Source organism: Myxine glutinosa, chromosome 3, assembly GCF_964187855.1.
Source record: "Myxine glutinosa chromosome 3, kmMyxGlut1.1, whole genome shotgun sequence".
NCBI classification, from domain to species: domain Eukaryota; kingdom Metazoa; phylum Chordata; class Myxini; order Myxiniformes; family Myxinidae; genus Myxine; species Myxine glutinosa.
In genome coordinates, this window is record NC_136263.1 from 85,662,538 (window position 1) to 85,675,566 (window position 13,029).

At 42.2% G+C, this 13,029-nt stretch overlaps 1 protein-coding gene across 1 annotated transcript in view; it reads left to right on the forward strand.

Annotated features, from left to right (window-relative positions):
- The window catches only part of ATP5PF (ATP synthase peripheral stalk subunit F6), a 32,946-nt gene extending 20,916 nt beyond the window's left edge, over window positions 1–12,030 (forward strand). Inside the window, exons 3-4 of the mRNA XM_068110540.2 lie at window positions 5,568–5,692; window positions 11,937–12,030. Coding sequence (XP_067966641.1) covers window positions 5,568–5,692; window positions 11,937–11,965 — 154 coding nt within the window. The 3' untranslated portion in view covers window positions 11,966–12,030. The remainder of the gene's footprint in view (window positions 1–5,567; window positions 5,693–11,936) is intronic.
- Window positions 12,031–13,029: the final 999 nt, after the last annotated feature.

Below are 13,029 nucleotides of genomic sequence, written 5' to 3' on the forward strand. Positions count from 1 at the left end.
GGAGGAAACATCATTCCTCCTCCACTCCTCCTCAAACATCAATGTAACACCGTAATGATGTCCCACCACCATCTCTTATCTTCCCCCATCGAAAACCTTGATCTTTTCTACCCCCGGTAATTCACCCCAGAGTCCTTGCAGTGTTCATTTGTTTTATTCCTCTCCCACCTCCCCCCCAAGTCCTCCCGATGTCCCTGCTCTCAAATGTTGTGTTTGTGTCCTTCCCCCTCTCTCCTCATCTTGTCTGCCGCTCCCCTTGTTTTTTGTGTTTTGTGTGTCGGTTTGTCTTTTTGTGTGATTAATGTTAGCTCTTTCACGAGCCTCGATCTTGTATACAAACGAACATTTATTGCAAAATGAGTTTCTTGAGACCTTCGAGTCAAAAATACGTTTGAGGATGCTGAAGGAGGGGTGGAGTGCAGGAGAGTTTCGGGAATGTAGAAAAAAGGAACTGTAAGAGATGGAATTTTTTTTTGGAATGAATAGATTTGGTGAGCAAGTCGAAAGCATCCTTTTATAGAAGAAGAAGAAAAAGGTGTTGTTATATACGACAGAATACAGTTCTTCAGGGGAAAGTTTGAACATTTTTAACAACGTGATCACGTGATCACGAACAACATGGTCGAAGAACGAACGAACAAATAAGAACAACGAATAAACGAATAAGAGCAGAGAAGGAAATATTTTTTCTAGTTTTTTTTTTTTTTTTGAGTTGAGATTTTAAATAAGGAAGTATGGGGTGAAAGACTGGGACAAAAAACAGAGAACGAAAGTAATTGCAGCGCAATCGACAAACCGCTGAGAGAAAAACAAAGCCTCAAGGTCGGACACGGAAGCCTACTCGGCTTCAGAATACGTGACACGAATTAACCGACGATTTTGTATACAGGTATGAAAAATTAACACCGACAATCTTACTAAAGACACACTATAAGTACACACACCGAAAGATAGATACAGTTTCGACAAAAACACAACTGTGAAAAAATTACTTAACATCAAAAGCGTGAGCGCATGGACAGCTTCGAAAGAACGTGACCTCCAATCTTGCGCATGACTTCCCAGATGTAACACCGTAATGATGTCCCAGATGTAATGTCGTCCCAGATGTAATGCCGTAATGATGTCCCAGAAGTAATGCCTTAATGACTTCCCAGATGTAACGCCGTAATGATGTCCCAGATGTAATGTCGTCCCAGTAGTGATGCCGCAATGACATCCCAGAAGTAACGCCGCAATGACGTCCCAGATGTAATGTCGTCCCAGATGTAACACCATAATGACGTCCCAGACGTAACGGTATCCCACCGAAAAGAGCATGACAGTAGGCCAGATGCACAGATGGAAAATTGGTCTTCTTTAATGTGTAGATTAACGACTCTGCAAGTCCCCTGCCCTACAGTCTTGACTCTCCTCTTTTCTACTTCAAGACATTGGTGCCTCTTCCTGTCCATTTTGCTGACAAACGCTTTTGTCTATGCTGTTCATTGTCTTAAACATCCTTGGCAGTGGGATGGGTTATTTGGATACAATGTCAAGCCAGATAAAAAAAGGAAAACAGGGTTTTCGAGAGCAACAAAGAAGTTGATCATGTTTATGAGTAACAATTATAGGCGCAATACACAGCCTTAAGGCACTCCAACCTCCCGTAGGACAGGAAAGAAGAGGGTTCCATCGACGATAACGTGCTGACTGCGTGAGTGCAGGTAGTTGGATAGCCAGATGTGAAGGTGGCCTTGTATTAATGCAAGCAGTGAGCATGGCATGTAGAGCAGAATACCAGACATTTGAATGCCTGAGATATGTCCAGGGAGATTGTCCTGTCCACATGTTTGAGAATTAGGACCTTCGTCCATTGAGGAAAGAGCATCACACGGAATTCACACTGATGGGCAGAGTTGTTTGGAAATAGGAAATGCTTGACGTTTATATTGGTGACAGTTAAGTTAAGTTTACTCTACGTGTTCTGCTAAATTCCAAATCCATCAGATATTTGATTCAAAAATTGTTGCCTGCAATTAATCGGCTATACAACATATTGTTGCAAACTGTGCTGTCAAAACAACATTGGATTTTGAAGGATGATGTTGTTGTCCTGGCATTAGATGTTCCTGGAGTACTGTACTGAGTGGATGTTCAGTCTGTTATAACTTCCAATCTCAAAGCAAGGACTGATGATGTGCAAGGCAACCATTTCTTTTCCAAATCAAAGGTTTAATCATGTGCACACAAAATTAGTTTGATGCAGTGCAGAACTTTAGACGCCAGATGTCGTTTTTGTCAAAGGATTTCTTTTCCGTCAAGCTCTGTTTGGTGAACAACAGATATATGATTATATATATAATTATATATATATATATAATTAAATCACTTGCATTGCAAACTGGTGCACTTCCTTAAATCATCCTTTGACTGACAGCCAATCAGGATAATGATCAGGTTTTACATTATTTTTGTTGATAAAACAATAACAAACCTTAGTTTTGCCCAAAAGGATAATTGGCAGTATTGCTTATTATCCCGCCTGACAAATGGAGCTTTTTGTCCCCCGTCGCTCAGGGGAGCGAAAGGGGGACTATGGCTTTCCCCTCCGTCCGTGTGCGTCCATCCGTCCGTGCGTGCGGGCGTGTGTGCGTGCGGGCGTGCGTGCGTAAGCATAGGACCGCATTCGAATTTGGTGTGTGGGTGCAACCCACGTCAAAATCCAAGATGGCCGCCGCCATGTATGTCTGATGCCATGTATGTCTGAACCTTGTAACCTGCATATCTTGAAAAATAAGCGAAGTACCAACTTCTAATTTGGTGTGTGGGTGTATCTCGCCATAAGGAAGAACGCCATTGAAAATTGGGTCGCCACGTCAAAATCCAAGATGGCCGCCGCCATGTATGTCTGAACCTTGTGAGATGAATATCTTGAAAAATAAGCGAAGTACCAACTTCTAATTTGGTGTGTGGGTGTATCTCGGCATAAGGACGAACGCTATTGAAAATTGGGTCGCCACGTCAAAGTCCAAGATGGCCGCCACCATATATATGTCTGAAACTTGTGAGCGAAATATCTCGAAAAAATAAGCGAAGTACCGACGTCTAATCTGGTGTGTGGGTGTATCTAGGCACAAGGAAGAACGCTGTTTAAAATCAGGCCGCCACGTCAAAAGCCAAGATGACCGCCGCCATTTATGTCTGAAACTTGTGAGATGAATATCTTGAAAAATAAGCAAAGTACCAACTTCTAATTTGGTGTGTGGGTGTATCTCGGCATTAGGAAGAAGGCGATTGAAAATTGGGTAGCCACGTCAAAATCCAAGATGGCCGCCACCATATATATGTCTGAACCTTGTGAGCAAAATATCTTGAAAAATAAGCTAAGTACCAACTTCTAATCTGGTGTGTGGGTGTATCTAGACACAACCAAGAACGCTGTTTAAAATTGGGTCGCCACATCAAAATCCAAGATGGCCGCCGCCATGTATGTCTGATGCCATGTATGTCTGAACCTTGTAACCTGCATATCTTGAAAAATAAGCGAAGTACCAACTTCTAATCTGGTGTGTGGGTGTATCTAGGCACAAGGAAGAACGCTAGTGAAAATTGGGTTGCCACGTCAAAATCCAAGATGGCCGCCGCCATGTATGTCTGAACCTTGAGATGAATATCTTGAAAAATAAGCGAAGTACCAACTTCTAATTTGGTGTGTGGGTGTATCTATTTGGTCGCCACGTCAAAATCCAAGATGGCCACCGCGATGTATGTCCGAACCTTGTGAGATGAATATCTTGAAAAATAAGCGAAGTACCAACTTCTAATTTGGTGTGTGGGTGTATCTCGCCATAAGGAAGAAGGCTATTGAAAATTGGGTCGCCACGTCAAAATCCAAGATGGCCGCCACCATATATATGTCTGAACTTTGTGAGCGAAATATCTTGAAAAATAAGCGAAGTACCAACTTCTAATCTGGTGTGTGGGTGTATCTAGGCATAAGGAAGAACGCTATTGAAAATTGGGTCGCCATGTCAAAATCCAAGATGGCCGCCGCCATGTATGTCCGAACCTTGTGAGATGAATATCTTGAAAAATAAGCGAAGTACCAACTTCTAATTTGGTGTGTGGGTGTATCTCGCCATAAGGAAGAACGCTATTGAAAATTGCGTCGCCACGTCAAAATCCAAGATGGCCGCCACCATATATATGTCTGAACCTTGTGAGAGAAATATCTCGAAAAATAAGCGAAGTACCAACTTCTAATCTGGTGTGTGGGTGTATCTAGGCACACGGAAGAACGCTGTTTAAAATTGGGTCGCCACGTCAAAATCCAAGATGGCCGACGCCATGTATGTCTGAATCTTGTGAGAAGAATAACTTGAAAGATAAGCGAAGTACCAACTTCTAATTTGGTGTGTGGGTGTATCTCGGCATAAGGAAGACCGCTATTGTAAAGTGGGTCGCCACGTCAAAATCCAGGATGGCCGCCACCATATATATGTCTGAACCTTGTGAGCGAAATATCTTGAAAAATAAGCGAAGTACCTTCTGGTGTGTGGGTGTATCTAGGCATAAGGAAGAACGCTATTGAAAATTGGGTCGCCACGTCAAAATCCAAGATGGCCGCCTCCGTGTATGTCTGACCCTTGTGAGCGAAATATCATATCATAGCATGTTTTCTGCGTGTTCCACTTTGTCAACTCACATCACTTCCCCGACGGGGGACCTAGGCGTAACGCTTGTTTAACGAACTTTCGCATTTTTTGTCGGTTTTGGGCACACATTCCGATTTTATTCCAGGTGACCTTCATTCCTTGCATTTCCTTCTTGACAGTACATCCCAGGTCTCTCTTGGCCATCCAACCTTTCTCTTCCCATCAGCTGCCCAGCATATTGCTCTTTTCGGTATATCTACATCCTCCACTTGCACCACGTGACCAATTAATCGCAATCTGCGAATTTTGATCATTCCCATGATGTTTTTCCTCCATGTTAGCCTTTAAACCTCCTTAAAACTAGCCATGTCAGGCCTGGAGATTGTCAAGATTTCATTTTGCCTGCTGCAGATGAAAGACTCCAGTTTGCAATCTGGTATTTATTTGGTGATTTTCCAAGATTCACATCCAAATAGGAGGAATAACTTCATGTTGCTGTCAAATATCCTCAGTTTGGTTTTGGTGTTGTCCTTTTTTGACTTCCAAATTTCCTTGTCTCATGAATGAATCCCTTCCTCACCCTTCATATCCATTGCAGTACATCTGCATCTCTCCCTCCTGGTGTGTACAATGGACACCAGATATGTCAACTTGTCAACCTTTCTAATTGGTGAATTGTTTCCTTACTTGGGCAGTGATTGGGGTGGAAAGGAGAATATTGGAGTAATGTGGTGGGGTTGAGATGGGAGATGGAGATGTGGATGAAGAGGCATGGGACATTATTAGCAAAATGTGGAAAGGGCCAGGGTGGTTGTTGCAAGAAAATGCTATTGATTATTTCGGTTATGCAGTTAACACGTTTTCCTCATTCGTTTTTATATTTGCATTCAATTGAGACTTTTTATTTGCCGTTTTGCATTGCCTTGGTAGGAGTGCTGGAGGACCAGTGGACGGTGGACAGGAATACAGTCGTGTTTTTAGTGAGGAAATGCAAAAGCTGCAGCGCCTGTACGGAGGAGGCAACTTGGAGAAATTTCCAGACTTCAGGTTTCAGGGTATGTGACCCATGCTTTGATGTTTTCTTGGCTTTAATATCCCACTGCTCCTAGATTATTGCACACTCTCACAATGCACTTCTACATTGCTTCATCGCTGTTGATTGTTGATATTTGGTCGAATAATTATGTCAGATTTAACTTACCAGATTACTTTCTAATATTGCATGGCATCTCCAAGCCATTCTCATGTAACTACATAATCACAAGCAAATTAAAATTAATAACAGGGTGGTTAATATTTGACCTGTACCGTGTTTATACTCGTAACAAAGCTATTCTGCATCTTGTGTATATATTTTCAAGTGTTTGTACGTTTTTCTTTTAAAGCCGAACCGTAGTAGAGGCCCCGGATTTTGGTTGTAGGTATTTCAGAATACGAGCAAGTATTTTAGCTACAGCACGTTGGCCTTGGTGTCAGTTTTGTAGCCACCAACGGCCGTGATAAAATGTACATTGGGATGTGGGGTCAGACCTTGGTGCCGTTCCGTAGGAAAAAGGTAACCACAATGAGGCCAATAACGCCATAGCTTGTCAATGTCCAACATATCCCCGAAACCACCACCACCAAAAGTTTGTATGTTTTGTTTAAACGTTTGAATGAACCCACCACCACCACTGAAACCACTAAAAGCTCACCGAGTCGAGCTAGGTATCCACCCCCACTCTTCTTCCCCAGGCAGTGCCAGATAGTTCCTGCTAGTATGACATAAATGATACCTGCATCACTTACTAAATATTCTCCAATTGTGACAAACAATTGTCCATTGGAGTGGAAGCTTTCATGTGCCTTCAGTGTACAAGTTTTTTTCGGATGTGCAGGATATAATTCTTCTTATCCTTGTTTGTCAAAATTATTGCCCTCATGGTGATTGTTTTTGTATGCAAAATCTCAACTAGTGGAAGAGCAGATGACAACGAAAAACGACACCGTACTGACATTGAGGCAGTAGAGCAACAGACAGTTGTTGAACGAAGAGGCAAAGCATGGCATTGAGTGAAGAAGAGAAAAGGAAACAGTCCCCTTCAAGAAGAGGAGTGGGTTTGGGCCGAGGGGAGATGAATGGGGATAGGATCATAGGTTTGGATGGAGGACGACATACTACTGTGTTCAAAAAGTATCCGACCTTTATTTTTCGTTCGTAAAAAAAAAGAAGCTAGGGAGGCGTTGATTGGTGCACGTATGTAGGCGATCCTAATGCACACGCGTGAATTTTTTCCCACCTGCAGATGCTGTCATTCGAAGGCAGACCGCCGATGAGCGAGGACATGTAAGTGAGCGCCGTCGGATTTTCGTTTTTGACAAAATGACGGAAAAACTTGAACAACGCCACTGCATCAAATTTGGTGTAAAGCTTGGCGATTCCCAAGTGGAAACGATCCGCAAGATTCAACACCGTTCATTCCATTATGAAGGAGGATTTGGGCTTCAGGAGAATCTCAGCGAAGTTCGTACCAAAGCTGCTAACGATTGAGCAGAAGCAACTCCGTTTGGAGATCGCACAGGACATGCTGGAGACTGTGAACAGCGATCCCAGCTTCCTCAACACAGTGATCACTGGCGATGAGTCCTGGGTTTATGGGTACGACCCAGAAACCAAGTTGCAGTCATCACAATGGAAGCATCCAACATCCCCGAGGCCAAAAAACACAAAATTTGATGCAGTGGCGTTGTTCAAGTTTTTCCGTCATTTTGTCAAAAACGAAAATCCGACGGCGCTCACTTACATGTCCTCGCTCATCGGCGGTCTGCCGTCGAATGACGGCGTCTGCAGGTGGGAAAAAATTCACGCGTGTGCATTAGGATCGCCTACATAATTGCACCAATCAACGCCTCCCTAGGTTCTTTTTTTTTACGCACGAAAAATAAAGGTCGGATACTTTTTGAACACACTACATACAGTCACGTGAAAAGTAAGTACACCCCAGTAAAGTTTTGCCTTTTTCAACATATTTCAACATACAGCTGTTTGATCTTCATTTCAACAATATTGATAGATAAAGGTGATATCATATAACAAATATCATGAAACATTTACATTTTGTAGTCCATTGTATAATTTAAATAAACATAAATGCAAATTTCGCATGTGGAAAAAGTAAGTACACCCCTACATTTATCACTACTTCAAATACCTAAAATTAGAATCAGGTGCACCAGCTCAGTGCAAATGATTAGAACATCGTTAGAGAGGATCTTGGAGGAACCTGTCTTATTTAAACCTCAGACATTCAGTTGGGTTTGCTCTTTGTTGTTGAAGTGTGCGGCGTCACCATGCCTAGATCAAAAGAGCTCCCTGAGGCCTTCAGAAAGAAGGTTATAGATGCCTACGAGTCTAGGAAGGGATTTAAAAAGATCTCGAAACAATTTGAAATCAATCATTCGACTGTCCGGAAGATCAATTACAAGTGGAGAAGATTCCAAGCAACTGCCAACCTGTTCAGGCCAGGCTGCCCCAGCAAGTTCAGCCCAAGAGCAGACCGCAAGATGCTCAAAGAAGTTTCTAAGAACCCCAGAATGTCATCACGGGACATACAGGTAGCTCTTGCCACTTTTGATGTCAAAGTGCACGAGTCTACCATTAGAAAGAGGCTGCACAAATTTGATCTACATGGGAGGTGTGCCAGGAGGAAACCTTTGCTGTCCAGAAAGAACATCAGGGCAAGACTAAAGTTTGCTAATGAACACCTCGGCAAAGACCAGCACTTCTGGAACAATGTGCTCTGGACAGATGAGTCAAAGGTAGAGCTATTTGGCCACCGTACCAGAAGACATGTTTGGCGAAAACCAAAGACAGCATTTGACCACAAGAACCTGATACCAACTATAAAGCATGGTGGCGGAAATATTATGGTTTGGGGCAGCTTTGCTGCATCAGGGCCTGGGCAGCTCACCATCATAGAATCCACTATGAAATTCCTCATTGTACCAGTGGGTGCTTGAGGATAATGTGAGGCCATCTGTCGGAAAGTTGAAGCTCAACCGAAGGTGGACCTTGCAACATGACAATGACCCTAAACATACCAGTAAATCCACCAAGGAATGGCTGAAAAGAAAGAAATGGAGGTTTCTGGAATGCCCAAAGCAAAGCCCGGATCTAAATCCCATCAAGAGGTTGTGGGGGGGATTTGAAACGAGCTGTGCATGCAAGAAACCCCTCAAACATCGCACAGCTGAAATAATTCTGCATGGAGGAGTGGGCAAAAATTATTTGTTATATTATATCACCTTTATCTTTCAATATTGTTGAAATGAAGATCAAATAGCTCTATGTTGAAAAAGTCAAAACCTTTCGTGGGGTGTACTTACCTTTTCACGTGACTGTATGGTGCAATGCCAACATGAAGTATTTCTAAAGGAAGAGTGGGATTGAATAGCATTATGAAGGCATTTCCACATTTTAGAGAAAACAGAATGAAAGTTTAGGTTGGTAAGTACGCCTAGCTAATGGGAGTTTAATCTCAAACGCATGCATCCCAGAGGAGAAACCTGTGTGTGACATGAGAACAGCAGGCCTTGTGCTTCTGGATCATCATGATAGATGCCAATAATGTTGAGAGCTTTAGTTTCCACAGATTCGAGTGTGGTATAGACAAATGTGCTATCAGAGGGCTGTCCCGTCGGGGAGAGTGGTACCCAATTGAGATATGGACGAACATGTTTTAGTTTGCGAGCAGTTCTGATTTTCAAGGTATGATTTGGAACAATAGATTATGCCCAGTCTGCGATGCAGCTGGCTTTGAAGGTCAGCTTTGATGTGGTCATCCGAGGACAGCTTGTAACCGATGGCGAGACCAAGAAGTTCAAGCGACTGAACCTTTTCCATTACCAGACTGTAAGTAGGTGCAGTTATTTGACTATTCTTCTGTAAGTAGGTGCAGAAGGGAAGGGGCAGGACTGAGATTTGCCATGGTTGAAAGACATGTTACATTTGTCAGACCAGCATCGAATCAATTTCATGTCAGCAGGAAGTGGCAGCTGCTGCCTGCCTACCTGTCGGTGGGATGGGGTACCAAGACAGATGATATATGCTACAATTGGGAATCATCTTCAAGGAGGAGGTTTTTTGAGCTTCTGAAAGGTGATTTATGTAAACTAGAAGCAACAATGCTCAAGACACTGCCTTGGGACACCACAGCTTCCACTAGGATAAGAGAGGAAATAATCTGTTGGCAGCAACATGTTGACTGCATGAGTTGTGGAAGCCAGAAATCCAGGTTGAAGTTGGCCTTGTATGCTGCAGGAAGCAAGCTTGACAGCAGAGCAGGACGCCAGACTGTCAAATCTCCAAGATGTGTTTAGCGAGTTGGTCCTGACCTCTTGTTTCAGATTTCTTTTTCCGACCATTTGTAGGAAAGAAGCATCTCCTTATAACCACCTTTAGAGGCCATTTTTCCCCGCAAGCGGGGGTTGGCCTTTTTCGGGAACCGTGGTTGTTGTTGTTTTTTGGTCCCCTTTTTGAAGCAATGTTTTACGGCCGGATGCCCTTCCTGACGCCAACCCTTTTTGCCGCCTTTAACGACAAACAGGGAATTACCAGTGAACTGGTACTCAATTAGCCGACCTCGGAAGGATGACAGGCTGAGTCAACCCCACTGGCGTTAATTCAGCGATCGACCGGGATTCGAACCCAGGATCCTAGGATCCTAAGCCTCCTTATCTAAAGTTAACTGACTGGGGAAAAATACAAACTAGTTGTCAGAAATCGTGTTGTTTAAAAAGAAAAGAAAAAGGGAGGACAAAGTTTGCATTGATGATGGATGCCATTACTTTGCTCATCAATGGAAGTGACCATACTGCTTACTTGATGCGCATTCCATCTGGGCCAATTGACGATGCATGATGAGAAACCTGTAGATAATGATGGACAGGACTTCCTCTATGTTCTCCGGTGAGAAAGATGCAAAATCCAGTAGGCATTGGGTTTGAAAGGGTAAAGTGGTATATACCTATATACCTATCCTGCCCCCCCCCCCCAGGCCCTCTCCCTCCCACACATCTCCCGATGTCCCTGCTCTCAAATGTTGTGTTTGTGTGCTTCCTCCCCTTCTCTCCCCATCTTGTCGACCGCTTCCCTTTTTATATACTTTGTTTGCTTGTTTGTTTGATTTGTTTGTTTGTGAAATAAATGTTAGCTCTTTCACGAGCCTCGACTCTGTATACAAAAAAAACAAAAAAAAACAGAATGGGATTGGTTGGGTACGTAGCATTTGGAGGCAAACACTCAGTTGAGATATTCTGCTCTGGCTCAAGGAGAGTCTGTGTTGAGGCCGTTTGAGGCAAGGGAAGGGTTGGAGTGGGAACATTCACCAGAGACAGACCTGGTAAGGTACTACCAGTACCTGGAGGATGAAGACCTGGAGCTTTGTCTTTCTTAACTGTTTGTTATGTCATCTACGACGACTCCTACCTGGAACTCCTCCAAAAAAATCCTTCCTTGCCTCCAACATAGATTCTTTCAGCAAATAGCTCTTGGGTAAAAGTTGAAGCAAAATAACTCTTTAGTAAGTGTGCCATCTCACTTTCATCACAAACTAATGTTCCTATATGTTATCCCTCAATACATTAAATATATGCTCTAAAAGTGATTAATGTACTTACCTTGCACTGACTTTTAAAAACAAACTAGCAAAAGTAACTGTTGCTTTGCTGATGGATTTTAATGAAAAGGCAACATGTTGTATTTCACAAATATTCTACTCTATTTACTCTACAATTTTCCGGAGGTCATATTCCATCTGTGTCGATGTCAGCTAATATCATCATCAACCATCCTTGCTGCTTATATATGGCATGAGTAAAAATCACTTCCGCTTCACTGCGAAGCTCCATGCTGGATTCTTTGGTTTTAACCGCTTAAAATGAGAGCAAGGAAGCATTTTGAAAATTTAGAATTATTCTAATTCAGATTTCAACATCACCGTGATGCATATCATCAAGTTGCTTAAACTTTCTTGAAATAAGATGATTTTCAACACATTATACCACCGGGTGGCGCTATCCGATACATATTTACATATAGAGAATTGGGTTATTTCGTTATTTTAGCATTTATAAATATATAAACAAACATGAATTGAGCTTCATATATTCGATGCCCAGGTCAAATTTGAAGTATCCATGTAGTAAATGGTTTTGCTATTACTTTTAGCTATCATGTTTTGCTTTGAAAATTGCAAAAAACAGGAAGTTTTATTTAGAAAACAGCTTTTTCTGTCCACTTTGTCTTCTTTTGCTTTTCAGAGCCGGTGTTTGAATACAAGCACAAGTGAAATGAACTACATTATTATGTGATGCTCGATTGATGTAAATGAACAAATAAAAATGTTGTGCTGAATGTCTGTATTATTTACCATTCCTATGAAGAGGTTTTTTGATTAAATACTCTGGTGATAAAGGTGATGATAAAAGTTTTCCCAAACTTGCAACACCTGTCAAAACGAAGGGAAATGAAACATTTTATTTTTCTGTACATGAAACAGCATTTCAAAATGGCAGCAAACAATCATAAAAGTCCATGTTAGTACCATGGTACCGGCACGAAATTTTATTACAGTACAAATTGGCACGTGAGTCATGTTCAGTGACCTGATTCAAGTTTTTAATATGAGCTGTTTGCTAATTACAATTGCTTTCCTGAGACCTTTTGCATTTCAACATCTTGAGATAGGTATACACCTTATGTGCATCTTTCTGGAAGCAGTGCAACAGAGAGTAGTCTTGATGTGTGGCTGGTATTTTCACTGGGTTGGGCCGAACAGGCACAAAATTCCTTCCAATCATCTGCATGGGTGTGAAGAAAAGCATCAGCTTTTAAATGAGACGTAATATTTATTTGGCTTTTTTAAAACTCTGACCTACTAGCTAAAGCTATTTTGCTTTCTTGTGTATATGCTTATTTTAAAATGTGCACTACTAATTTAAAGGCAGTATTTTAAAAAGCTCGTTATCCCCACACCTTTTGAAAAAAAAAAACACGGGAATATTCTAATTTGCTCCGTTTGTCTGTTCATCCATCCACCACGCTATCGTAAACTGTTGTGAAGAGATTCGCCAAACTTAGTAGTTGTGATCACCACATGGAACGAAGGTGCAATGGCGGTGTCGTTTTTTTACCCCGAATGTCAAGTATCGAAAAAAAGGAATTGCGGACACGTTTTTAAATAAAACTGTATATGCAATCACCATTGGAGGACACATGGAATGTGTAACGATTTTTTGGGATTTGACTCCTGGGATTATACCCCAGGGGTGGGGACTTGGCATTACATGGATCAAAAATGGGGGGGGGGGGAATTAAACTTGAAATTTGATATTGGGTTATTCCTGGTGGAAG